Source organism: Aedes aegypti, chromosome 2 (genome assembly GCF_002204515.2).
Source record: "Aedes aegypti strain LVP_AGWG chromosome 2, AaegL5.0 Primary Assembly, whole genome shotgun sequence".
Taxonomy (NCBI): Eukaryota; Metazoa; Arthropoda; class Insecta; order Diptera; family Culicidae; genus Aedes; species Aedes aegypti.
In genome coordinates this window covers 405920381-405947856 of record NC_035108.1, presented here as the reverse complement: position 1 = coordinate 405947856, position 27476 = coordinate 405920381, and the positions used below count along the sequence as shown (strand labels likewise).

Below are 27476 nucleotides of genomic sequence, written 5' to 3'. Positions count from 1 at the left end.
CGATTTCCTTGTTCCAAATTTCTAAATTGTTGGTGATCAATCCATAGCGAACTGAATTGCAGTCGGACCTCGTGTCGAACGACAGTCATCATCATGTTCCAAAGTAAAGAAGCAAATTCTGAAGCTGAAAGTGTTAGAGGAAAATTTGCGGATTCGTTTTTTTTCTCTTAGTGAAGATGTCCGAGTGAAGATGAGGAGTTCATTCTAATTTTCTATAAATAAAATGCATTACTTCCAGTATTGGATATGATGTATGGTGTTAGAGAAAAATCGGATTCCACTAACAAATTTTCCTAGCTTTCAGCTTCGAATGAAATGAAATATGCATCTCCCGTGCTTCCCAAATTATGGATTTGCGGCTCCCCGACGTTCCAAAACAGCTGATCGGGAAGCTTTTTGACAGTTCTATGAAAATGACAGCCTCGTGTATGCACCGGTCCTCCACCGATGTAAACGATGTTTCCAGTCATAAATACTACAAATCTGGTTAAAAAAATCAGACTATATTTTCTTGTGTAGTGATGTTGACTATGTTTTGGTAGAGTTAACAGATTAATGTAGTCGGCCGAAAATCGTTGGTGCAGTTCTTAATTTTACGATGGATTCAGCAGTTTCTACAATAAAATTCATTTCAGTGTGAGGAAACATGTGCTCCAAAATGTATGAAAACGTTTAACCGTGCTCGAGACGTTCGTGTTTTGATGGTTAATCAGTAACAATTTGGAGAGTTTACTGATGGTCATTTTCCATCATCGAAAGCCAAAACGTCAGCAAATGTTTTCATTTTCGTCCCAGTAGAAGTTTTTTCGCTGCCCATCGGAATTATTCGGAAATCCATAATGTCCAGTTCGGACCAAATAGAGGACGATGAAGTGCAGGAAATACTCAAAACGGGCACCGATCTGCGCCAGTACTCGGCCCAGATCGAGAAGGAGTTCAAGGAGGTGGAAAACCGATCCATCGAGGACTACATCAAGGAGAGTCAAAACATTGCCAATCTGCACAACCAGATTGGGGACACGTCCACCATACTGGAGCGGATGGAATCGATGCTGATGGACATCCAGGATGCCTTGAACAACATCAGCACCGAGATTACGACGTTGCAGAAAAAATCAGTGTCGATGTCGGTGCAGCTGACCAATCGACAGTCGGTCAGGGCTCAGCTGTCGCAGTTCATCGAGGATATGGCTGTGCCGGAGGAAATGATAACGTAAGTACCCTTGAGGACAATGAGTTTTGATCATAAGCGTAAATATCCACTAGACCTAAAAAAAGGCGACTTCTAATACACGACACTGAAGATGCCTTTACAGTTGAAATACGCGTATCTGTCAAAGGATACAAACTCTAGTGGAATTAAGTACTAGGTAAATTCGGGTTTTCATTTATTTAAAAGAATCTGAATCAAAACATTTTTTTTTATTTTAATCTAATCTAATCTAATCTAAGCATAAGTTAATGCACACTCCATTGTTGTTCTCCTAGGATGGGACATAGGCAATTCTTCCTCATGTCCTGGCTCTAGAGCCTTGGTTCAAGCGCCTTTGCTCGCTCTCTGAAACGAGATAAATTCTAATTTTGGAATACCAAGATTATGAATACATGGTTTAACTCACCAAAAATGAGACCATGTGTGCAATTTGTACAATCATGATAATATAAAGTATTAAAAACGATCTCACCAGATTTCACGTTTGATGTCTTTGTACTCCAGGATCGTGAATCCGCTGTTACCGCCAATGATTGCAAGTTACGCTTGAGGCATTCGTCGGGAGTTTTTCGGTAGTCAACAAAGAGTGCATTTTTCATTTTTGAGAGCCTTGGGTTATTGGCGCATTGTTCCATCTGCTATATATGTAACCGGGCGCCAAGACTTTCTGTTGGTCTATCCACATAACCAAGACCACTTCCTCCGTCCAAACTCGGGTTTACACGTTGACGGAAGTCCATCGGTTTTGGAAACAGCAACAACACTGTACTTGAAACAATAGTCCATCCATAGTGTTCCAGTACTGCCCACCGAACCAAGGTTGTGTTAAACTTTGTTTTCCGCAACAACGAATATTCCAGATTATCGAAGGTTTCATAGCCACCCAGAGATTTTAAGTCGCTGTCGATGGATTCCAATGGTCTATACGTATTTTCCATTGCTCCTCTTTTATCGTTTCACCGCAAAAGTGCTCCGTTATGACATTTGAGAATGGGTCCTTATTGCATTTGTGACTGTGTCTAAGTGTTCCAATTTCCGCACACGGTGAACATTTTCGGTGGAGGAACATACTAAGAATGCATTTTTTCAAATGTTGCCATTCTGTTTTTTTTCTGGTCAAATTATAGAAAGCCTGTATATTAAAATCCACAAGTTTTTTAAAATTTTGCACATAGTTTTTACAGAAATTTCAAAAATAATTATTCAATATTCTGTTTCAAAAATGTTTAGGGAGTGAAGGGTGCAAGCTCAAGTTTGGGTTGGCCAGGTCTTAATTATTTACGCCAATAGTTTTAGAAAGACGGTTTAATTCAAAGGCTTTTTTCAGCACGATCATGGACACGGCTGTAACGGAAAAAGAATTCGTGACTCATCTGAATGAACTGAACCATAAGCTCAGCCTGATGAAGGAACTTAATTTCAAGGAGTCCAAATCCTCACAAGACGTCAGCGATGTGTTGCAGAAATTGAAGATTAAAGCAATGAGCAAGTTGAGGGTTTACCTAATGGAACAAATCTACAAATTCCGCAAACCGATGACCAACTACCAAATCCCGCAGAATGCAATGCTGAAGTTTAAATTTTTCTTCGAGTTTATTCTCTCGAACGAACGCATAGTAGCACAGGAAATATGTAACGAGTATATCGATACGATGGGCAAAATCTACTACAGCTACTTCAAGAGCTACTCGACACGGCTGGCGGCGCTCAAATTCGAGGAAGCCGTCTCCAAAGACGATCTGATGGGCCTGGAGGACACGGTCACGAGGAGCATCTTTTCCAAAACGAGTTCCCTGAAGAACAAGAGCACGGTGTTCTCGATCGGAGATCGTGGCGATGTACTTAACCAGCAGCTGGAGGCACCCATCATCGTTCCCCATGCCCAGCAGAAAATTCGCTATCCGTACGAGTCGCTGTTCCGGTCGGAACAGTACGCCTTGGTGGACAATGCTTGCCGCGAGTATCTGTTTGTGACGGAATTTTTCATAGTGCGGGGCGCCCAAGCGCAGGAACTGTTCAACCAGATAATGGGCAAAACGATGGCCTTGTTGATTGTAAGTTGTTTGGCGATTCGAAGTATACAGAGTCGTTTCCTAGCTTTGCTTGTTCCTTTTCAGAAAAATCTAGAAACATACGTTCAGGACTGTTATGATACCATTGCCCTCTTTTTGTGCATCCAACTTTGTCTGCGCTATCAGCTGATGTGCCACAAACGATGCGTTCCTGCATTGGACAGGTAAGATTGAAATCCTCAATGCAAAACCATACTTGCAAATTGATACTTAAGTTACATCAAATTTTCTCTTACACTAAATCAGCGTGTCGGCTTCTCAGGATTCCTCCTGAAGCTCTTTCAATGATTCCTCGAGATTTTACGTTTAAAACACTTCCCTAATGCTTTAAAATTTCCTCTAAATGAGCTTTCTCCAGACATTTTTTTTGAAATTCTCTGTAACAAACATAATACTGTTTAAAAGTTTGAAATCGAACTCATCATCATAAAAACATTATCGTATTTAGGCTGAAAAAACTGTGTTTCTATTATCCAATAGTTTTGACTTTGTGATTTCAAGTAGTTTGAACTTATTTCTGCAAAAGTCCACTCTAGAATTTCGAATAAAATTATGTTCAATTTTGTTGCAAAGGTACTGGGACAACCTGCAGGCAGTCATCTGGCCCCGCTTCGAACACGTGTTCCGAATGAACATCCAGAGCATCCAGGAGTGCGATCCCACCAAGTTCCCTAAAGAAACCGGCCCGCACTATGTAAGTAGTACTTGAAACACGCTTGAAAATTCCCTCAATTGATTGCTGTTTCCCCTTAATAGATTACGCGACGGTATGCGGAATTTTCCGCTGCCATTGTTGGAATATCAGAGAACTTCCCGAACGAGTTGGTCAGCCATCTGCTGTTGGAACTGCAGGAGGAGGTGAAATGCTTCATGCTTCGCATGGCAGCGATTTTCACGACCCGTAAGGAGCAGTTGATCTACCTGATCAACAATTACGATTTGGTCCTGGGCGTCCTGATGGAACGAACGAGAGATAATTCCAAGGAAGCCGAAGCATTCCGCGAGCTGCTTAGCACTCGAAGTTCTGAATATGTCGAAGAAATACTGGCACCACATCTTGGGGGTATCATCCAGTACGTCAAGGACTGTGAACAGATGTTGGAGAAGGAACAGACCGAAGAATTCAAGCGTCAGGAGCGACGCTCACTGCAGCTGGTGGCGAACTTTTCTGCTAATTGGAAGAAGTCTCTGGAGGAGCTGAATCGTGAGGTGTTCTTATCATTCCCATCGCTTGTGACTGGATCGCAGCTTTTGCAGCTGGCCTTGGCTCAGCTGGTGCAGTATTATCACAAGTTTTATAAGCTATTGACTCCGAGTGCTCGGGCTCAGCTTGTTAACATTCACGTGATCATGATCGAAATCAAAAAGTATAAGAGTAATTATTAATTAAATGGAGGTGACTTATCATTGGGAATAATACTAGGATACTGATTAGTAAATGCTGTGACAGTAAAACAAAGCGTGTGGCCGTTTATTATACCTACACTACATAAGCGAATACAAAAATTACACCTTTCCACTTAAGACCAGCAGAGATTAATGCTCCGAAAGGCCGCCGGATTCAGTCTTCATCGGACAGCAGCATCTCGACCAAATCCTTGTTGGATACCTGCTCGCCGTCCAGACGTTGCGGGGACTTCCAGCGCAGCAGCGTTGGCAAAAACACCAGATGGGTACGGGGATCCTTGCGGAAGGGATTGTTCAGATCCTTCCAGCTGAAAGCAAAAGATACACATTTATTAGTATCATTTTAAACATTATATTCATTTCTTATATTCAAAGACACCTATCCTACAAGAATCGAAAAGGGATCAATCGGATCCCATTTGTTACAGTTGAAAAGCAGTGTTTGGATTTTGATCCGAATAAGCCGATCGAACCATATTCTGAGAGTGTAACAGTTCATGAACCCTAACAGCTCTTGGCACATTGCAATCAGGGAGCCCTATGAATGTTTATATTCACTCTCTCGTTTGGTACATGGCGAGAGGCGTTCAAGAGCAGTAACTCTCACAGACTACAACGGTATCGAGCCATAAGAGTGATTTATGTTTTGCGTATCAATCTCCGAAAACATGCCAACAATCGATAGAACTGTTATAAACGCCGAAAAATATAGTTAACAGGTCGAGGCGACAATTTTTTGCCTGTCTAGTGTTAGTAGTGACCAACACTACAACATCTAGCCGTTCAAGACCAGGACGTTAGGCAACGATTTGTCGTTTCGATTGTGTTGTTCACACATATGGCCCTCTGTTAAAACAAATTCTCAACTTCTATTCATTTCTCTCGTCGCTCGCTTGCGATTCTATCCATCTTGTCAGTTCATTACTTTCGTTACTCCCTTTCACTCTGAGTATAGGTATTGTATTTACCGAAAAAAAAACAATAAAATTTCATAATAATAAAGTCATGCGGTGATAAAACTTTATAAATGTGTAATAAATGTAAGCTGCCTAATTATCCAACTCGGCAAGCCTCGTTAGATAAATGAACGATGCGTAAAGTATTATTTTGATGATTGCTTTTTTGCTATGAAAGAATTTTATTTGGCCAAATAAAACAAATAAAGAATTTTGTATGAAGACTCCAGGCGTGTCGAAAAAGTTGAATGTATAGAAATTGAATCGTGTAATTTAGGCAAACTAAACTATATCCTACATTTAAGTTTACGACCTATTCTGCACGCTCGGTGCATTAGATAGCTAAAAAGGTTTATAAATTATAGATTAAATTTCATAGAAACATTAACCCTCTAAAACCCAAATTTTTGTTTTCGATCTAAATATTATTTTTCGTTATCTAAAATCATTCTAAACACGGTTTGGGCAATGATTTATTTTTCTTCGCAAATTTATGAATTTTGGTTTTTGATTTTTATTATTTTTATTTTTGAACATCCCTATCCTTTTCAATTTTTTCTTGAAGCCTCTTCTGGTAACTGATTTTTGACAATAATAAACATTTGAGTTTTTACTATACTTTTGAAAATATGAATTTTTTAATTTTTTTCTGGAACATTTTTCATTTTCCAACTAACGGAAAAACAGATTTGAAATCATTTCAATGCTATCAGGCTCTTCTTCTGTGATAGGTTGATCGTAGAAAAATACAAAAGGTACGATTTTTTATAATACACGTTAAATGAATCCCAGGCATTTGTAGGTTATATAAGAATACAATTTTTCAAACAATTTTCAATAATACAAAAAAGTTTCAAAAATCATAAAAAAAACTTTTCTTATATGCGTGTTATGAGTCAAGGTTTAGGCCAAAAATAAAATCATTTTAATTTCCGAGCTACGAAAAAATACACAAAATTCCAAGGCGGTTGGGTTGGGTATTAGAGGGTTAACGAAACCAGTATTTTATGCAACTTTGGCGCACATCCGTGAGCGAGACGTGTGCACAGACCTGGCAACTACCCATTATGACCAGTAAGGGTACCGCATTTATTAATGAGGAAACTTAAGGCGAAGTAGGCCGTCATTGAAATTTGTAAGCGTCGTTGATGATTGTTGCTAACTCATCTCACTGTTTTGAATAAAAGAAAATCAGTTGGTTTTGCACTGACGCAGCTGAAAAAGTATCAGCATACTTTATGAATGTTAGCGCGTACAGTGATACTTTTTCAAATCAGTATAAACTTTCAAGATTGTGTTTTATCACTTTCAAATTGCAAGCTTCAAAGTCATCATGGCTGCCACAATGAATGACGGGCTAATTAGCCTTAACAAGTTGGTTAACTTCGAGCCCTGAAGAAGATCCAAACCATAGGATCGAAACGTCGACGATGAATTAAAATTATCAACGCTTTTGATTGTGAAAGCGGTACCATCAACTTCAAATCTACTAGTTTACTAAAGACACACGATTTGATCCTTTAGAAACGTATTGTATTGTAATTTTATTTTCGCAGAGTTCTAACAGAATTCCTTAGGCAAAATTCTCACAGAATATAGAGTCGATCTAACAGGATCCAAGACAGGATTACCACCAACTTCACACCAAAGATGTCTCAGATAAGGAACAGTTGTGGGATTCCATTAGAATCATAGATGAATTCCTAACAGCAGATTGCTTTTTAAATCTTGGACAACATTTGCATAAATTCCAATGCGGAATTTTGAAATGAATCCCGGACAAGCTTTTCACATAATTCAGAGCAGAATTCCTACAGAATCTGGGAAATGATTCCACAAAAACTTTGTCATTCAAATAATATTAGGTAAAATTATTAGAGATTATTACGCCACATCCATGGTGTTATTCTGACAGACTATTAGAAAAGTTTCTGATGGAATTCTAAGTAAGATTCTTCTTTGGCATACCGGTATAAGAAAAACATTTTAACACTTCACTTCACTTTTGCAAAAAAAAAAAGAAAATACTAAAAAACAACCAGCAAGACGAGCAAATAGCTCGACTTCTAATAATCCTTCCATAAATATAAAAAAGTGTAGCGGTATCCCTACATACCTAGTATAGTACATGGCAAAGTTTACAAAGAATCTTCAATGAGATTCTGAAGGAATCCTGGATACAATCTATAATTATTTTTTAAGGCTTCATCGGTTGACTAAAATTTGAGAATTCCTTCTACAAAGTTTTAATGATAATCACCTCTATTCTTGTTTACGTTCGAATGCGCTTTCGATCGAAAACCTTTTCGCATTCTCGTTTACGCCAGCAAAATCAAATGGGCAATGGATTCGAACGAATAGGATTCGATCGAAAGTTGGATCCGCCGTAAACAAGAATGAGGGTGAATAGTTAGAATGAGATAAAAGATAGAGAAAATAACACGGTCTCCCGTGTCGCCTTGAAGAAATTTGCTGGACATTTTTAGAGCTTTTGTATATTTTTCCAAAGTGATCAAATGGTAATTTATTTTAAAATGCACTTTAATATAATGTGTAACGAAATTTCTGCCGGTTTGTTTCTAGGCATATAAAGGTTTTTTTCAGGAATTTCTCCAGAAAATTGTTGATGATATTCAATAATGCTCATGATGTCTTGTTTAGAGCGCCATAGAATTTCAAAACCATTCCTTTTGGATTTATTGGTATGCTTAACCCACATATAAACGAAGATATATGCTCGCCCGGCCTGGTTTAAAGCCTTATCACGCTAGAAAAATCAATAACCCAGAGAACTTGCTGTGTTTGCTAGCTCGATGACACATTATTCTGAACTAATATTTAACTTACAATGGACGATCGATGACGACGGTGATGAAGTGACTGTTTTCCGGAGCCAACTTCAATGCTTCCTCCACAACCGGCGCCGCTGGAAGAAATAAGAGCAATTAATGTAATTTCGTTAATGTTTCGATAAACGGAACGAACACATGATGGGGGTGATAATTAATGTAACAATCGCTTATGGGTGTTAAGGGACTGCTTATCTTATCGCATGGATTGTAAATGTGTAATTTATCTTCTCCCCCATACTGCCATATAGCATCCCACCAATAACCAATTCAACCGGGTGCTATCCAAACCAAGCCTTTTGAATACTCTTTGATGATAGATTCCCACTAATTATATAATTGAGTTTAAACAGGACATGTTACCTTTCCCAAGTATTCCCTCTAAAATTTTGATCATCCTCCCAATCCCAAAGACAGTCAAAGATAGACCAAAAGCACCACCCACCTTTCACGCAGTACGGGCACCAGCTGTCTCCCTTCTCATCCTTGTCGCCCTTGAAGAAAACGTGCACCGGTTCGCCCTTTCCCTCGAGGCTTTCGGCCAGCTTGACGAATTCGTCCCAGCCACTTGCGTTGTGTCGGACCACCATTCTGACGATTCGGCTCAGGTGCATGCACGGTTCAATGAACCTTTGATTTTAGAGGGAAATGAGCTTATACGTTTACTCAACTGCGATTTACTTTCGGTGTTGGACAAACAAAGTCCGGATGCACTCAGAATTATTATCAATCCTCTTCCGATAAATACCGCCTGATGACTAACCCGGTGATAAAGGCGAAAGACAACACAAACCTGCTCTTACACTGGAATGAAATCATCAATGATTGTTACGCTATCATTGATGATTGAGACATGTCAAACAAACTGTCACGAACAGTCTACAAACACACATAATAAAATTTAGTCCAGTTTGATATACAGTGCCGTTCGATTTTAGCAACATGCCAAAAATCACGTTGCCAAAATCTCAATCCTTATAATATTACCCGGATAAAAACGTATCATTCAGTGAATGGAATAAACCATTAATGTACAATATAACGTATTGGATACAATACAGCGTATTGTAATTGAATGTCGAAGCAATATTATTCTTGTTTGGATATACAATTCAAAAACAATATAATATATTGTAACAGAACATTGTATTGTATGTAATTGGTTTTATACCTTACAATTTTGGTCAAATTCCTATTTTCGTGTAAAACAACTGTTGCTTTTTTCTATGTAGCTTTGCTGAAAGAAATAAACAAAACAAGTTCAGAAAGCAAGAAATGTTGGGTGAAAAATATTCAAAAAGTAAAAATAAGTAGTTTTTTAGAAGTCACTTGACATTAGCTGTAACGACGAATGCAACCATGATACAGTTCGTTGAATTGTTTTTGTATTGAAAAACAATACACGAATTGCTAATCAAGACAATTCATGAACATTATATCGTATTGTATTTTCAAAATGTTTGTATGAGAAAATATCTATATTTGTATTGTTACGATACTTAACCACCCATACATTATATTGCAAAAATCTCATATACCATACAGTGAACTGTTCAAAACAATATATTGTACTGTAATTGTATTGTCATTTTACATACACTGTATTGTATTTCCAATATACTGAATGGTACTGTTACAATACGTTATATTGTTTTTGTATTGTATTTTTTATTCGGGTAGTGTGCTCACTCGAGGCGCTCGTATCGCTTTTTTTCGATTATGACGTTTTCGCACTATTGCCACCCAGTTTCCGTATCAAAAATCAGTATTTTTAGCAGTGGGTGTTAATGATCGCGGTACTATGCTTTATATTGATAATTGTTCTACATAACTGTTTTGTCTGTTTGTCATGTTTGATGTGTTTCAAACATCATGAGGACACCCACCCACCACCGTTATTAAATTTGTGAATTAGCCCTAAAATTGACCCAGTCGAAATGATATATATAACTATAGTTAGAGTAACAAATCAGAGCAGAATGAATGAGAAATAGATAGCAAACATTCATCAATGTATTAACTTTGATAATCCGGCATTTTTATAAGGAAAACAAAAGCACTTTTTCAGAATGTGTTGAAGTATTTCCGATAAGTTTTAATGTTCCGTTCAGTAGTTATGAATTTTCAAAGCTTGAAAATAGTTCAAAAACACATAATTGATTTTAAGCACATCTAAATTTTCTCCAAATTGACTGAAATTTTGAACAGAAGTTCATTTTGACATGAAAAATAAAAATATTGGTTGACTGAGAAACTTCCAGACATTTGAATACGTCTAGTGCTGAAGCACAACTCCCTACTATTTGAAGTTTACTTTAGTTTTATTTTTACTACATTCTTCCAACAAAACCTTGAATAACAGTTCATTTTACTAATTTTGATTTTGTTTTACATTTTGTGTGAAATTCATTCAGAGTGGCTATCAATCATTTTGTGGAGACTTGTGAGTAGACTTCAAAACTGAAATGCGCAGGCAGCAAAGCAAAGAAAACAAACAAACCTCGTGTTCGTCCATGCTTTAAAGTCAAGCCGGAGAAGGTTCCGAATTAAATAAGATAAACCGTGCAAAAAGTGATTAATTCAGCCAAATAAACCAGTTCATTAGTAGGATACTCGATTCGACATTGGTTTCAAGTGAATTCAAGCAGGAAAATATTAAGGTACGTATTAGCGCAAGAAATAGTTCCACCGTTTCACATTGATGGCGGCTGGCCGGCGATTAAAAAAAATATTTCAAGGTTAAAGCTAAGTATGCTGTTTCGCTCAAGAAAAGTAAAGAAATTCCTTGACTGAAAGGGTCAAGAAATTTCCTACTGAGAGCCCCCTTTGAAGTGACATTTCTTCTCAACTGCGTACTGCGATCAGAAAAAAGTGATTTTCTTGACCATTTCTTGGGAGAAATTTTCCACGCATCGAGATAGGCGATTCCTTTTCTTGTCAGTAGCAAACCGACCTTAAACCATAAAACGATGCTTCATCTGTGATCTTTTGTAACGGATTTACCTCCCAACGGGCTTAGCCAGCTTCCGCAAGTACGGACACTAATCTATTCGCAAATCAAGCTAGCAGCTTGAATCTAGGATCAGATTTTCCAGCTGCAGCAAATTCGAAGCTGAATTTAGGAAGTTTTTTCTGGCTAGATTTTGGGGTTTCCGCGCTAGTATTGAACCACCATCTAACACCAACATCTAACATTTCCGCCGCTTTTTCGTGGGTTGGACCCCGCAAAGTGCGCCACCAATTATAGGAAGTATAAAAATGTTTGACGCACTCAAAAAAAGAAATCATTCATATAATTGAAAGCATTTTCCGAGTGTCTTCAAACTAAGATTAGTAAATTAAAAGTAAATCAAAAGATTTTTTAATATTATCAATATGATTTCTCAGAGATTTTTTTTAATTATCAATAAAACTCCATTCAACATTTTCCAAAGTAGTTAAGCAGATATAGGGTTCATTCAAATATTACGTAACGCAAAATTTGGCAATTTTAGACGCCCTCCCACCCCCACGTAACAGCTTTTGTATGGAAAATTTTAAATTTTTGTATGAACCGTAACACTATGTGAGACCCCCTCCCTCCCCCTGTTGTGTTACGTAATATTTGAACGATCCCATAACTATCAAACTAGATAGATTATGAACAGTCTTCTTTGAATGGGGTACTAAAGCCCTGTCCCGATTTTAGTGCCAAACGCTTAAGTTTAGGCCAAAAACACATGTTTACTCAATTTTCCAATGTTTTCCGTTGGTTTAAGTCCGAAAAACATTTTTTTATGTTTATTTTAGATTTTGTCACACCCCTTGGCTTAAACTCAAATTTTGGGTGAATTTTGTTTTCCGTGTCCCTTCCGAAATGTCAGATAGGAACAACCCCAGTGTTAAAACTAAAACCCCTGTGGTGTTTTTGTCGGCAAAGCGAACGTCAAACATGATCTCAAGTGTCAAGGTTCATTTATGGACCCAATTTTAAAATTAATGTTTAAACATGATATAGCCGTTATTTGAGCGGGAAAAATTGCTAAAGTAGTTGAAGTAACATGCTCTTTCGTGTTGTTGAATAAAAACAAGATTTTATCAAACATTTTAGGACCCAATTTTAATAACTGTTAACTGTCCTTCACATAAATGTAGTTTGTTAGTGTACTACCTGGGAAAATCTGGAATTATCGGAATTTTATTGAATCTGGAATTCTCAGGTAATTTCGATAAAAGTCAGGAAAACTTTTTGAGCCTGTAATGTATGATAGAATATGTTTATAACTCGCATAACTTGTGATCTCGCCCTAAAAGCCATTGGTAACCAAGTGTGTAGCTTGTTGTTACCTATCAAACGAATGGATATACACATTATTCAACAATGCTACGATGAAGAAAAGATCCTCCTCTGTCTTGCAGTAGTGGTAGTTTTCATCCTGGTCCATTCATTTGCTTAGAAACAAGGAGCTACACACACTCGGTTACCGATGGCTTTTATGGTGAGATCACAAGTTATGCGAGATCTTTAAAATTGATAAATAATGGATTCACATATCTTCATGTTATTAGAAATTTGAAAAACTGGAAAGTGATTCAAACCACCACCAACAATTTAAAATGTCGAAACAATCAACAATGCTTGGAACAGGTCTTTTTTTCACAGACTTGGTCTTAATTTTTATGCCAGTCTCTTTTTACTACTGGAAACCAAAATAGTTTCCAAAGTCTCTTTTATCCTTATCTTGCTTGCAGTTAGTTCTGATGTAAATTCTGCAGGCTTAAGAAAAATCTTTTGAGACTTACGAGACTATTCTAAAAGAATTTCATCTTTGATTTCTCGAGGAAAAGCTCCAGAAATTATCTTTGTGGGTGTTCCAGAGATTTCATCTGTAATAGTTTCAGGGACTCATCTCTACAGAAATCTCTCCAGAAATTCGTTCCAAAGATTTTTACATAATATCTTTCAAGAAACCCCGGAATGGTTAATTCCAAAATTTTTGAATAACATTGTACAAGGAATTTTTTTAAAGAAACCCGACAAGAATTTTTACGTCATTTCATGCACGGTAACTCCAAAGAATTTCCCCAAAAATTCCTCAAGGGGTTATTTTAGAAAATCTATTGAGCACTTTTAAAAGAATTCTGAAATCCTGAAATTCGACCCTGAGTTTCTCTAGAATTTCATCCAAGGATTACAAACGCAGTTCTTCCGAACATTTCTCAAAGAATTTCGCACAAAAGTCTCGTTGAATGCACAAAAGATTATTTAACGTTCCATACTAGTTAACTTTGCTCCTTTTTTCCAGAAAATCCTCCGATTATTCCTACAAATTTTGTTAAGGATTTCCGTCCGATGTTTTTTAACAAGTTCATTCAGAAAATCCTGCAGGATATGATCCAGAGTTTTGATTGTTTTTTTTTTATTTTCAATAATCCTAACAATTTAACTAGAAATTCTTCTAAAATTTCTTCAAGGGTCTATGAATTCTTCTTTTTTTACAAGGAGGAAATCTGCAAACAGATCCCCTAAGAAGGTAACTCAGGAAATGCGGGGATGACGCACCAACGACGACCCGATAAAACCAGCCTATGCACTGTACTTGAGAAATTCTTCTAGAATTGTTCAAGTGGTGAACAGTGCATCGGCATTACCCTTGGCCTCAGACCCTTATCTCCCCGGAACCACCTTACAGTATTTCGGGGATGGAACAGTGCATATAGCACAACACGTGTAGCAGAAGTAGCCTAGGCAAACTCCTAGTTGACTTAAACAATGTCACATGGGACCAGCCTCGGCAGGGCTAATCCTCTGCAGCCAAGGGCCCATTCACAAATTTCATAACGCTTTAGGGGGTGGGTGGGTGTCCGTACGTTGTTATGGCTTGTGGTAGTTTAGCATCATACTTAGCAGGCCATGCCTTTAGTACAGATTATTATTACTCAAGCTGTCAAGAAGTGCAGATAGCAAAACTCCACATTGGCGACGAGGATGGGATTGTAACTCTTGGATCGTGAGTCTTAAGTAATTAGAATTTTTCGAAAATTCTAAATGAAGTAAGTTTTATTAACAAAAACCATTGCCAAAGCGATAGATTCGATCTATCGGGTCTGGTGTTAAATGCTCAAAAGGGAGCTACCGTAGCGACAGTTTTGAACTGTCGGTTGTATCTACATAGATAATAAATGCTTGCCTCAAAAGGGAGCAACCGAAGCAACGGATACGATCTGTTGGGTCCGGTGGTAAGACAAATTGCTCGCCTCAGAGAGGAGCAGCCGTAGCGACAATTTCGAATTGTCGGGTCCGGCGGTAGAGAAAGATGCTCGCCTCAAAAGGGAGCAACCCTAGCGACGGATACGATCCGTAGGGTCCGGTGGAAAAATTGCTCGCCTTAGAAGGGAGCAGCCGTAGCGACAGTTTCGAACTGTTGGGTGCGGCGGTTTGTAGAGAAAAATGCTCGCCTTAGAAGGGAGCGATCGGTTCAGAAATCGATGACCTTAGGAACTAACAATGGTTACGACGGTTTTTCACCAGAGTTGTACAAAATACAACAGCGCGACGACTGAAATGTTAAAATTTTCAGAAAAGTATTTCAGTACAAGCTTACCAAATCTGGTAGCGTGGATAGTTGATTACCAACGGAATCGATCCTTCGAGTGAAGTGGGTGAAAAGGCTACAAAATGGTAAAGTTCTATCACCGTATTCTAGCATGTTTAACAATACTACAAAGTGAATTATCGTGGTTGCACCGCTGTGTTGATGCAATAAGTTCAGTAAATAGATCCATCATGACATGTTTTAGTAAAAATGCTTGCTTGCTAATAGCGAAAAATTTACATTCTGAATTAAAGAAAAGGAGATGTGGTAGTTTAGCATCATACTTAGCAGGCCATGCCTTTAGTACAGATTATTATTACTCAAGCTGTCAAGAAGTGCAGATAGCAAAACTCCACATGGCTCATACAAAAATATTAGACCATCAATACAAAAGCGTCACGAGGGGGTGGGTGGGTGTCCAAAAAGGCCAATTTAAGCGTTATGAAATATATGAACAAGCCCCAACTCTTGGTCGACGCGCCATAGGTGCTGCAATTCTAACAATTCTGTGAGTGACAGCCGTAGTTACTGCATTCCAGCACTCGGCATCCGCACACATTCTCTTATTATATAGTCGGGGGACGTGTCCCCTCCGCATGTAGTGAGCATGCGACCTCTCACAACAATGAAACGGGGGCAATCGAACACGACATGCTCCACTGTTTCCTCCACACCAGCACAATTGGGGCACGCAGGAGATTCTGAGTGCTCGAACCTATGCAGGTACTGTATATAGCAACCATTTCCTGACAGAAACTGCGTCAGGTGGAAGTTCACTTCCCCATGGTTTCTTCCATACCAATCTGACACATTTGGAATTAGCCGATGGGTCCATCTACCTTTAGTGGAGTTATCCCATTCCTGCTGCCAGCTTCTGAGCGTTTCCTCTTTACACGTGTCACGGACTCCTCTGGTACCTCTTTGGTTGAAGCATTGAACATCTTACTTGATGATGAGCCCGATGGGCGTCATCTCGGATATGATGCACACGGCCTCTTTAGATACCGTCCGGTATGCACTTGCTACTCTTAAGCATATAATCCTGTACGTGCTTTCCAACCGCTTTAATTTTTCTGCTCGTACTAGGCGCTTTTGACTTCTAGTAACATTCATTCATGAAGGGTGACTTATAAAGTTATCCAAGTGTCATCAGAACTTTAAAATCTGCTGACGATTTTTTTTATTAACATTCAAATTCTCAAATTTTAAAGAAATATTTATTCAAAATCTTGGAAGAAATTCTGAAGGAGAATTTTTAAGAAATCTCCGGAGAAACTTCGGGTCGATTTTTCGACGAAGTTTAAAACAAAAGTTTTGGAGGATATCCTAGGAAAATCGATTGAAGAATCACCGGATAAAATCCTGGAGGACTTACGGCTTTCTTAAAAAATATCTGAAAGAATCTTTATATGAATTCCTGATGATCTCTGAAATTATTTTGTAGTTATATTTGGCAAAAAAACAGGTTGTGATCTTGAGGTATCCAAAACAAAATTCTTTGATAAATTCCTTAGGAAAGTTCTCGAAGGGAATCCCATGGGAAATAATCATTTTCAAGAAACTCAATCGCTACTAGCCCTGCAATTGAGAAAATTTGAACGTTTTCGAACGAAATGCAAAAAAAATATTGAGCATATATCAAACTAAAAAATTGCAATACAAAATAAACCGGGGTTTCGATTATACGTGGATGGATTTTTTGTGTTTACTTAGATGGGAACAATCCTATCTAGCTTTTTACGAGCGCTAATGGCTGCCGCAAACATGCTCGCTTTCTGGTACGGATTAAACGATTTGACGTTTAGCTTGGGTGCGTTCAATAAAAAACGACCCAAGCCAAACGTCAAATCGACAAGTCCCTACCAGAAAACGAGCCTGTTTGCGGCAGCCATTAGCGCTTTTAAAAACCTGGATTCAAATATGTATCAAATTAGTTTTGTAACATTAACAGGATTCAATGAAGTTGAGAGTTCTTATTGATCCTTCTACTTTGACTCTTGCTCCTGGGCAGTGCGTCAAGAAAGCCCGAGAAGTCGTCAGTTGTTTTCCCTCTCGGGTCGCGCGCCTATTTTATCTGAGTGCTTTTATATTGCCGAGCAAACGAGTGAAGCTGAAAGTGGATAGTTGCTGCTCAGTCAAGGATGACGGATCAATTGGTGAGCTCGTTTCATGCTACTATTTCTAATCTATAAAATATGTATGACTGCACATTTAATCGTAAATATGATTTTACAAAAAACTATGAATGTGTGAGTGTCGACATAAACTCTGGTCCACGAATGCTTTATGTTTAATTTTTTTTTCAAAACACTTCTTTCTTTTTACCTTTGTTTTTGTAATTAAAAAAAAAACTTTGAATGGTTCGACCAAAGACAAATTAAAGACCTCCATGTCCCTTGCAGTTGCCCAAAATTTTATGGCTCACAAGGTAATCTAGAATGCCGTGAAAAGTGTACTGCGATCTGTCAAGCTTGGGTACCTTTTGTACTACCGAGGGACGAAATGCAGTACTAGAAGTGGTACCCAATCTGAGCCCGAGTGTGACGGACCTGGTTCGACACTACAAGTAGGTTCATTTTATTCAACAAACTTTGGATGGTTCGTCACTGTAAGTGTCGGCACAAGAATAAGAGTGTTAGGAATGTTACAACAAACTTTGAATGGTTCGTCACCTCAAGTGTGGAAATTGTTCATATCAAATGAAAATATTATATTTACATATAAGCATGTTTATATCTCACAAATAATTATTTATCATGGTCTAATCGCTTATCAAAGTGAATCCTGTGACCCAACGATCCTCCCCATTAACAAAGATCCCTCCCAGTAACCTTTGTGGAGATGCAGAGGCAAACACGGTCTCCAAATAGCAAAGGTTACACACTAACATTCCTTCCCTCAATCCCACCTGACTGCAAGGATGTGGCCGGCGCCGTTATTGACCCTGTATAAATAGAGTCACTGAATTATGCACACTGAAGAAGGTTATGGCCAATCCCAGCCGAACTTCTAGTTGATTCTTTGTGCATTTTCACTGACTTCGGTCAATTACGGAATAGCAACCATTGATATGTGTAGTCAGTCTAAGCTAAGCTAAGCTATTAACAGGATTCAATGAAGTTGATTAGACATAGGGGAACTTACGTATTCTCGGCAGCCTAAGCCGATGGCGCGCTTCTTTTGTAATTTTCTCGGACATATCAAACAAATTACGTGTTTGTCTGTTTACGTTTATGCGCTGCTCAATCCTCTATCGATTCACACCGACAGACTTGTTAAAAGCTCTTTGGAAGCGTGTTTACAACGCTTCGAACATGTCATGACAGTGTGAATATTGTCGGCACTTTCATTTTCTTCAGCAGTTTTTCCATAAGAAATGCACTCCATAAGAGATGCACTAAGATTCTCCCGCTGAGACCGAGCTTGTCTCTTATCTTAGTGTTTAATGAGCACTTCCAGATAAATTATTCACTAAACTCAATTGAAAATTGTAGAATGTTTGTTAGCAAAATTCAACGTCTGGGCATGTATGTAGATAGCCATCATCCTCAGCTTGAGTCTTGCTCAGTATACAGTAATAATGGATAGCAAGGTGAATTTTCAATTATTATCCATTGTAGTTTGTAATTTGTTTATTTATTCTTACGGTAACTTGTTAGCTTACACTTTTTATCAAGTCAAGGAAATTTTAAGGAAACTACATATTGAAGTCAATAATACTGTTGCATGAAGGGCCAACAAATAAAATTTGTGGAACATTCATAAAAAGTATCACTATGAGGCGGCTGGATGTAAAAAATAGCTGGTGTTAAGAAATGTGTGAATATGAACCCCAAGGAAATCCCTCGTCGAACCCTGAAACCTTCAACATGGCTTTGCTTTATAGTCGCGGACATTACGCTCTAAGTGAAGGTTGATCCCAAAATCAATAATCCTTTATAACACAGCTCCATGTGTACACCAATTACATTACATATTTTGAACTGATGAGTAATCCATGAAACTTGTCTTCTTACAGAAATGGCAGTCAAGGGAAAGAAGCAGCAACAGAAACCTTCACCGAAATTGGTGAAACACCAAGAAGAAGAGGAAGAAAAGGACGAGGAGGAGGATTCTGATGCTGGCGAGGATGAAGAGCTGGAAGAGCAATCAGACGAAGAAGTTGCTGAGCAGGAGAAAGACGACGCTGCCGAACAGGAGGAAGATGATGATGATGATGATGATGATGAAGAAGAAGAAGCTAAGGATGCAAAGAAAAAGGTAGAGAAGAAGGACACTGCATCCGGAGATGACGACATGAAGACTACAATTTTCGTTGGCCATATCAACTACCAACTGTCCAAGAAGGAGTTGGATGATTTCTTCTGCAAGGCAGGTGAAATCCAGTCCAGTAGAATAATCTCCAAGCGGGGCTACGCGTTTATCACGTTTGCAGATGCCGCGTCCGTCGAAGAAGCGTTGAAGCTCGATAAAGAAATGCTTGCTGGTAAGGCCGTTCATGTAGAGCGGGTAAAATCTAAGAAGACTGACAACTTCGAGAAAAAACAGCAGAAACGAAAACGTAACAAGGAAGACAATGAAAAGGGCGCAAAGAAGGCAAAACTGGGGGACAAAACGGTCCAAATGAAGAAAAGTTTTAACAAAGGAGGAAAAGGTAGACCGAAGACAGCCCAGCATACAAATCCCAATAAGAAGAAGAATAAGCCAAAATCAGGACAGTTTGTTAAGGCTCAAGAATAGTTTTTAATGTGAATAATTTAATAATCTAACGATATACTTCAGCAAAAAAGTATAATACAATGAACTATAATTACAATAAATATTTCTGTTTTGAGATAATTATATAGACATCGGTTTTCTCTTCCTAATCATTATGTTCCCATATAAATATGTTTAGTTAACCATGTATCCTGGAGGTGTGTACTAGTGGCCCTTTATACCTGTAGAAAAAGTCTCGGGAATCCCATGTTTGGTGCCACGTGCAGCTGTTGCTGGTAGTTCCGTGGCCTGTCGATGAAGACTTTTCCCCGTAGAAGGGACAAACTTCGCTCGGTGATGAAGGGACAGTCACGTACCATGAGTGACTCCAATTTTTTGCAGTAAAGAGAAAGCGCCCTGAAAAGATGATATGATTAATTTGAACGAATCGTAAGGTAAGCATTGCAATTTTCTCACCCTATGCCCCGGTCTGTAACCATCTGGCATCCAATCACGTTTAAATGCCGGATTTCTTTGCTATTTTTGGCAATCGAGTACAGCAAATTGTCGGTCACACTGGGCAGGTAAGCCAACGAAAGTGTGTGAAGTCGACGACAGTTTAAAAGAAACACTGAAATGCACCGCTCGTTCAGTGAATTACAGTGGGAGATATCCAGCTCCTGAATTTTGGAATGATGCAGTGTTAAGGCTTCCATTGCGCCAATGGTTAGCCAATTACAGTGGGCCAATTTCAGCACAGTCAGCTCCTTGCACTCGATAATGATCGGCTGCAGTGAAGCGGATGTTATATTTGCGCATTCGCTCAGATTTATCCGTGTAATTTTGGTGTTGCATTGTAGAAAGCTCGATAAAAGCCCATCGTGCAGCCAGCTGCATTTGGCCAAGTTAACCGTACGGATGTTCCGGGAGTTACGGGACACAACCTGGAAGGGGTCTGGGTCATTTGGCATAAAGCCATTTGGCATAAGGTCATTTGGCATAACGCCATTTGGCATAAAGGACATTTGGCATAACAGCCATTTGGCATAACGGTCATTTGGCATAATTTTGAACATTGTGAAAATAAAGGGTCATTTGGCATAATATCAAGCCATATGTAAAGTAAGAATCAATTGGCATAATATCAAACCATATGTGAAGTAAAGGTCATTTGGCATGTCGGACATTTGGCATAACATCAAACCATCTGAAAAGTAAGGGTTATTTAGTATTTATGATTTATTGGTATTTTATATTTTATTCAGATACTCCTTCTTCTATGTGAAAAAACTGTTGTAATAAATATTACGCAAAAGAAAAAGTCATGTTAGAAAGAAGGGCAAATTCCTATATAATAAAATAACGCGTCGAATCGCTATAGCAAAAACCCTCGAAAGAATACCTTATGTTTAAAAGAAGGGTAAATCTCTAGATAAATATCATGACTAAACAGGATAACAGAAGATGAACTAGGGTGTCAATCAGTGACGCAATATTTCTTAATTTGAAATTAAAAACGAACCCGATCAAGCACTGCACACTGGTTCAGGAAGCTAGTTTAGGCGGACATGAGGTTTTCGTCTCGATTTATTGATTTTACAGCCATAGTTGCTTCTGATAATATGTTCAGCATTTTCGGTTCCGGGTCATTTGGCCGAATGCCGTTCGGCCGAAATTGAACTACTGTTAGCATGGATTTATAATGAATTTCAATGAACTTATTCAGCTTATTCATGAAGAAAGTTACACCATCATTGATATACACATAATTAGCTTTTGAGTAGTAGCTCAAGAAACAGTTCGTGCTGAAAAAAGTACATCCTAAATGTAAGCACTTATTCACTTCTCTGCTAGCGGTGATAGCCACCTACAGATGTTTGTAGTTAGATTTTGACAGTAACCAAAAAGGTTTAACACTTTTTCGTCCTTCTGCTAGATCGGGTTGCTTTGATCCCTCGGATCGTACTAAGTAATATATGTCATAGCTCTTGGTTTCTTTGACTTAAATATTCCCCGAGTAGTTTATTGCTATACGCAAGCAACGATGCAGAGTTCAGTTCACAAGTTGCAATCTTAAACTTGGAGGAGAATGACATCTCACCCAAGTTAAGGAAAAAAAAATTGAATAAGACGTAAGGCATTCTGGGGTAATATGCACTCTTGAGGCAAAACAACCCCACGGTGCCTTTTATGAGTATTTGTAAAACAATTGGAAAAGATTCGTCAAGGGCGGATAGGAGTGACCCACAACCAGTGCCGTAGCGTGCGGTTGGCCAGGTTGGCACCCGCCAAGGGCGCCAGCCTTAAGGGGGCGCCAACACGCGTGACACAAATGATAAAGTTTGAAAATACATATTGAATTCAAACACAATCTCTATGAATCACAATATGGATCCTGAAAGAAATTTTCATGAAATACTGAGCATGAATCTAACATAGTATTTGACTGGATTCAACCAAAAAATTGTCGAGATTCTCAAATAATCATGGTCTTCTATATAAACTATGTGTGGTTATGATAGAACGCTTTGCGGTTCACCGACACTTTTGAACTTTTTAAACCATCTTGATGACATATTCAATCCAGGGTGTGGTTTTCTAAGAATTTAACTCCGGCCAAATCCGCACAGCATTCTGCGAATTATTCTTCCCAAATCAGTGGTACATTTTTAATAACACTTAAAAATATTGTACGCTAGCTGATAGCCATTTGATTTTACAAAAAAATGGAATCAGTAGGATTGATATACTCATTTTTGGTTTTCAGAAAGCTATAGATGACGTATCCCATTCCTTGAAAATTCATTTAAAATTACTTTTTTAAATGATACTTTATGAAAATGTCTTGGCCAAGACAACGTGAATTGAAAAAAAATTTTTTTAGCACTAATTTTTTTTTTATGAAAAATGATTTTTTTTATTTACGTTTTTAACACTTCAGTAGTCGTGCTGTTGTATTTTGTACAACACTGTTAAGAAAAGCTCGCAAGCCTTATACGGCAGCAGTGTGGTGAAAAGTGTAACACATAAGCGTATGGCTTTGGTTTTTTTTCAAGGTTGTACTATTAGTGTCATATGATATAAATATCGGATAAAGAAGCTTTTATTTTTTTTAATCAATATTTTTAAAATGTTTAGAAGAATTTTTCTTCAAATAAACATTTTACTAAAATTGGCACCAAAAAATTGTTAGAACACCGATTTTTCATATTTGTTTTTTATTATATAAATTGTAATATTCTTGGGAATTTTTCAAATAACATTTAGGATAAATAGCAAAATATAGCATAGACTAAAAACACTCCAATTATTGCACATCCATAAGGAATACACGGGTTGTTCAATAATTGGCACGTTTTTAGTCTGTGCAATAGTTGGCAATCTGCCCTAATAGATAAAAGAATTTGCGTTTTGTCCTGCAGGAATTAACTCAATAATCAAATATGTTCTAAATTTCTAGCATCCTACGATTCTTTTCTAATGAATTCTAATGATATAGTTCACGTTAACTCTCACCATGTTAAATGGATGTGTACAGTTTTGATTGAGAGGCGCTTAAATGGAAGTTCGCCAAGGGCGCCATGAACCCACGCTACGGCTCTGCCCACAACATGCGATTTTACAAATTCAACTTTCAGGAAAATGTCTAAATTTTTCTAAAATATTCATAGAATCCCCAAAAAGTAGTTTTACTCCTGGGGTGCATATTACCCCTGATGCCCTTATTATAAGCTTTAACATCAATAACTATGAGAAATACTTCACTCTTGAAAGAACAGCCTATGATCAAAAGAAGGAAAAATCTCTTATGAAAATTTAGGCAAGTTTAATGCATATAATAGTTTTATCAGGACAACTACAAAGAACTTCCGATTATTTAAAGAAGGTAAAATTCCCAATTAAAATATAAGCTGAACTATTTTCAATAGTAATGAAACCAGTATAACTCGAATGAATAGTCTATGTGCAAAAGAAGGAAAAAATCTGATGAGATCAATAAAACACTTGAAACCTTATTATACCTTTGGTAATCCAGAGGCGAATTAACCGTCACCTCAGAGTCTTGACGCGATGTAAAGAGTTCACAACTTCGTCCTGAATTAACGGGTTGATTTTATCATTCTCTTAGAGCTCTTACAGAGCATATAAAATCAAATATAAAACGTGTATTTATATAGAAAGAAAAAGTGCATCGTTTTTTAGTTGTTTTTGATTAACTTGGAAGCTTCTGAAAGAAATTCACCATCTTTTTCTTTATCGGTATTTCGTCTATTAGTAAGCGATATCACCGGATTGGAAGTCAACATAAGTCGTATAAAATACATCTACAAAGTTTACAGTCCGATTGAATTCGGTGGTATGATTTAACCGGATTCTTCTGATGGATTCATATCGCACTTATTGTCTTCTTCGGCGGCTTGCCAGAGAAGAGAATAAATAAATTATTATAGAACAGATTCAGCTGTTACTAAAATAAAACAGTAATAAAATGCTAAAATCTTCAATTTAAGTATGTACAGAAAATATATTGAAATTATGCCAAATGTCCGTTATGCCAAATGACCCTCATCTTTCACTTAGTTAAAAATTATGCCAAATGTCCGTTATGCCAAATGACCGTTATGCCAAATGTCCTTTATGCCAAATGGCGTTATGCCAAATGACCTTATGCCAAATGGCCCGCTCCCACCTGGAAGCCCCGTTCGATGTATCGATTGTTATTTCCGGACAAATTCAACACTCGCATTCGCCGGAAGCCGTTATCCACGAAGTGTTTGCTCAACCGGGAACAGCACCGGAGGTTGAACAAATCCCGCAGCGACAGCAGGGGAAGCACTTTGGCAAACAGAACATCGTCCCAGGCGATGTCGAACAATGTCAATCCGTTAGGTTCGTCTTGCTGCTGATCGGTGGTAGAATCTGCCATTGGCAGACCGCACTCAGATTTTAAAACTTTACTGCAGGGCTACTGCAATTTTTTTCGTTAAATCTTTGCACAAAACTGAAAATATTGAAACTCAAGTGAAAAATTGTTGCGACACACTGTTTTTATTTTGGTTTTGTTCAAAGGCATGAAAAGCTACAGTAAACGTTCGCTAACTACAACATAAATCAAGCGTGTGCTAGAATAAGGGCGTAAGTGGTATGATCGATTTCTCTTCATCGATCCTTTCTTCTGTAAATAAAGGTGGCAAGGGGTCGTCCATACATGACGTAGCATTGCAGGGAGAGGGGGGCTTCACGAATTTGTGACGATGGGGAGGGAGGGGTCCCAACTAGTGGACGTAGCATTTTAAATCATGTCGGTAAAAAGAGTAGCGCTAAAATAACATTGACAAACAATTTTTATTACCAAACTTTGTTTTTTGTTTGAGTTTCTAAACGATTTTTAATTTGATGATTCATCTTCAAAAATTAAATTTGATTAGAATACAAATTTACTTAGAAATTTTAAATTTTCTCAATAAATGCTATTCGTGATCAAACGTCAACATCCCACCGCAAAATCACTATAGTGTTTGGAGGTGATTTTAACCTCCAAAGTGCCAAATAACCTCCCAATCATCACCTCCAAGTTAGTTCTAATACCCTTCGTTATATGAAATATGGTGGCGCGTCGATCGTCGCAAGTTTATCGTTAAACAGTCAATCAAACAGATTTTACACACCTTCAAAAAAATACGTGAATATTAGTTTAAATTCGTGTCTAATTCAATTAATGAATTTATAAACAATTCAAAAGTTTGATAAGTGATTCATTTATAAAGCATAGCTTTTTTATCAAGACGTAGAATGTACCGTTTTTGTTTTATTCTTATATTGTGTTGGAGCATTTTTTCTGTCCATGTCTCCAAATATAAGCGCAGCGGTCACTTCTCATACAGAACCTTCAACTTCGAAATACAGTACATAGACTAGACAGCAAGCACACTCATCGTGTTCAGTGACTCCTGATATCTATCACTAATACATAGATACAGTGCTGTCATTTTGCGAAAACCACGTGCTTTCAATGGACCATTGAAGGTAGTTTTTGCAAGTGGTCACCGCATCAAAACAAAGGCGCCACTGTATATGGGATTTAACATTGTGACAGCATTGCTGTTCTGCCAAACACACAAGGCTACGGTGGCGCTATCTATGCTTTCCATAGCGGACGTTTTGAGAGAGACTCTGGGCAGTTGAACACGATATGTGGCCCAATTCAGCTTCACCATCGGCGGTAGCCGCTCCACTAGGCCTTGGAGAAGAGTGATGTTATACAAGTGTTCTTCTAACTTGCAGGCTTTCACGGTGGCCACCATATTTCGAACGGCTAGTGCAAAATCAACTCAAAATCAAATCGTGTTTAACTTGTCCGCCTTGGGTGCGGGGATTCTGTTGATCTTTTCGATGAGGGTGTGCACAATAATCTCGGGTCGACCGAATAGCATTTTCAAAGTGGATAGTGCGAAATCCAGATTGGCTGGGTGTAGAAGCTGACACTTCACAGCTTCCAGGGCTTTACCTCGAAGGCAGCGCTGCAATCGAACCATATTTTCTTCAGGTGTATATCCACATAGCCTTGTAGTATTCTCGTATGTTGCAATAAAAAGTGACCACTCCTCTGGTTCACCGCTATACACAGGCAACTCTTTGGCAACCGCATGACGCGCAGCAATTTGGCTCGAGTTGAGCAGCACAGTTTCATTTGGACTATTTGTACCCTCAAGGATGTGAAGCTATGGTGCTGTAGGTTGAGCTGGTCGTAGCGGTGACGAATGACATGGTGGTTGTCGAAAACTTTAATCTTGTACAGCATGGGAGATTGACGGTTGAGTGTTGCTTGTGCCAGATGCTTCCATCATCAGTTGGTACTTTCGCTGAAGGTATTTCCGTTCTATTTCCCGCTCTTCTTCAAGCATTTTCAACTGTAGTTCAACAGGTAACTGTAGGTGCTGTGAAGGCAACGTTGATAGGGTTGGTGGCACGGAATGAGATGACGGGGCAGATGGATGTAACGGGGCTGATGTGAAAGCGGGAAGGCTTTGAGAAGGCTCACTAGTCGTTGGAGCCACTGGCGGCGAAACGCTTGGCACGGATGGCGGTTCGTTTGTTGAGGCCTTGACGCAGTTCGGACAGATCCATGGGTGATTTGCAATGGCCTCTGTCACTCCGACGCAGTCGAAGTGAAACCAGTCGCTACACTTATCACAACATACCATCTGACTGTCATCTTCGGATTGGCACATCGAACAACTGCGTTCGGGAGGTGGAGCTAGTGGTGGCATCGTTCAGTATCTCCTTGAGTCGTCTGGAAAACGAAGTTTTTAAATTGATGCGTCCAGCAACGATATAGACCGAATTCCGTAGTTTTTGAATATGCTTTATTAGAGATGACAGTATTAAAAACTTCCTGAAATACATAATTTTTCTTCTTAGTATTTTCCTTTTAGGTTATGCTATTACTCACGTTTGTGGGTTTTATAACTTTCGAGTCCCGGGCGACCGTTCAAGGATTTAGATACTTTCGGCGAATCTACTATTATTAATTAGGTTAATTGAGAATTTAATAATTAATTGTATAAATAGTTCACCTCCATTTTCTGAATAATCTTTGCTGTTTATAATCACTCCCGCCTCATAGTTACTCGCTATAACCTATAATAATTCATTTGTAGGATTGACGAATTTCTTGATTATAATATAATTCTATTCTTACCGAC

The 27476-nt window shown here is 38.4% G+C and overlaps 4 protein-coding genes across 4 annotated transcripts; 2 read left to right on the top strand and 2 right to left on the bottom strand.

Annotated features, from left to right (window-relative positions):
- The first annotated feature begins 661 nt into the window (after window positions 1–661).
- On the top strand, window positions 662–4809 carry LOC5575844 (vacuolar protein sorting-associated protein 52 homolog). Its single transcript, XM_001662210.2, has 5 exons — window positions 662–1213; window positions 2541–3267; window positions 3331–3449; window positions 3859–3979; window positions 4042–4809. The coding sequence occupies exons 1-5, from the start codon at window positions 840–842 to the stop codon at window positions 4669–4671; spliced, it is 1971 nt and encodes a 656-aa protein (XP_001662260.1). The 5' UTR covers window positions 662–839; the 3' UTR covers window positions 4672–4809.
- LOC5579227 (thioredoxin domain-containing protein 17) lies at window positions 4717–9303 on the bottom strand. Its single transcript, XM_001664257.2, has 3 exons — window positions 8943–9303; window positions 8496–8574; window positions 4717–5000 (listed from the first exon to the last, which is right to left on the bottom strand). Exons 1-3 carry the CDS (start codon window positions 9109–9111, stop codon window positions 4847–4849), a joined length of 402 nt encoding a protein of 133 aa, XP_001664307.1. The 5' UTR covers window positions 9112–9303; the 3' UTR covers window positions 4717–4846.
- A 1663-nt stretch (window positions 9304–10966) lies between these two features.
- Window positions 10967–19918, top strand: LOC5575846 (nucleolin). Its single transcript, XM_001662208.2, has 2 exons — window positions 10967–11157; window positions 19091–19918. The coding sequence occupies exon 2, from the start codon at window positions 19093–19095 to the stop codon at window positions 19810–19812; it is 720 nt and encodes a 239-aa protein (XP_001662258.1). The 5' UTR covers window positions 10967–11157; window positions 19091–19092; the 3' UTR covers window positions 19813–19918.
- LOC5575847 (F-box/LRR-repeat protein 15) lies at window positions 19810–24859 on the bottom strand. The gene is made up of 3 exons (XM_021847256.1): window positions 24461–24859; window positions 20248–20714; window positions 19810–20187 (listed from the first exon to the last, which is right to left on the bottom strand). Exons 1-3 carry the CDS (start codon window positions 24695–24697, stop codon window positions 20007–20009), a joined length of 885 nt encoding a protein of 294 aa, XP_021702948.1. The 5' UTR covers window positions 24698–24859; the 3' UTR covers window positions 19810–20006.
- Between the last annotated feature and the right edge of the window lie 2617 nt (window positions 24860–27476).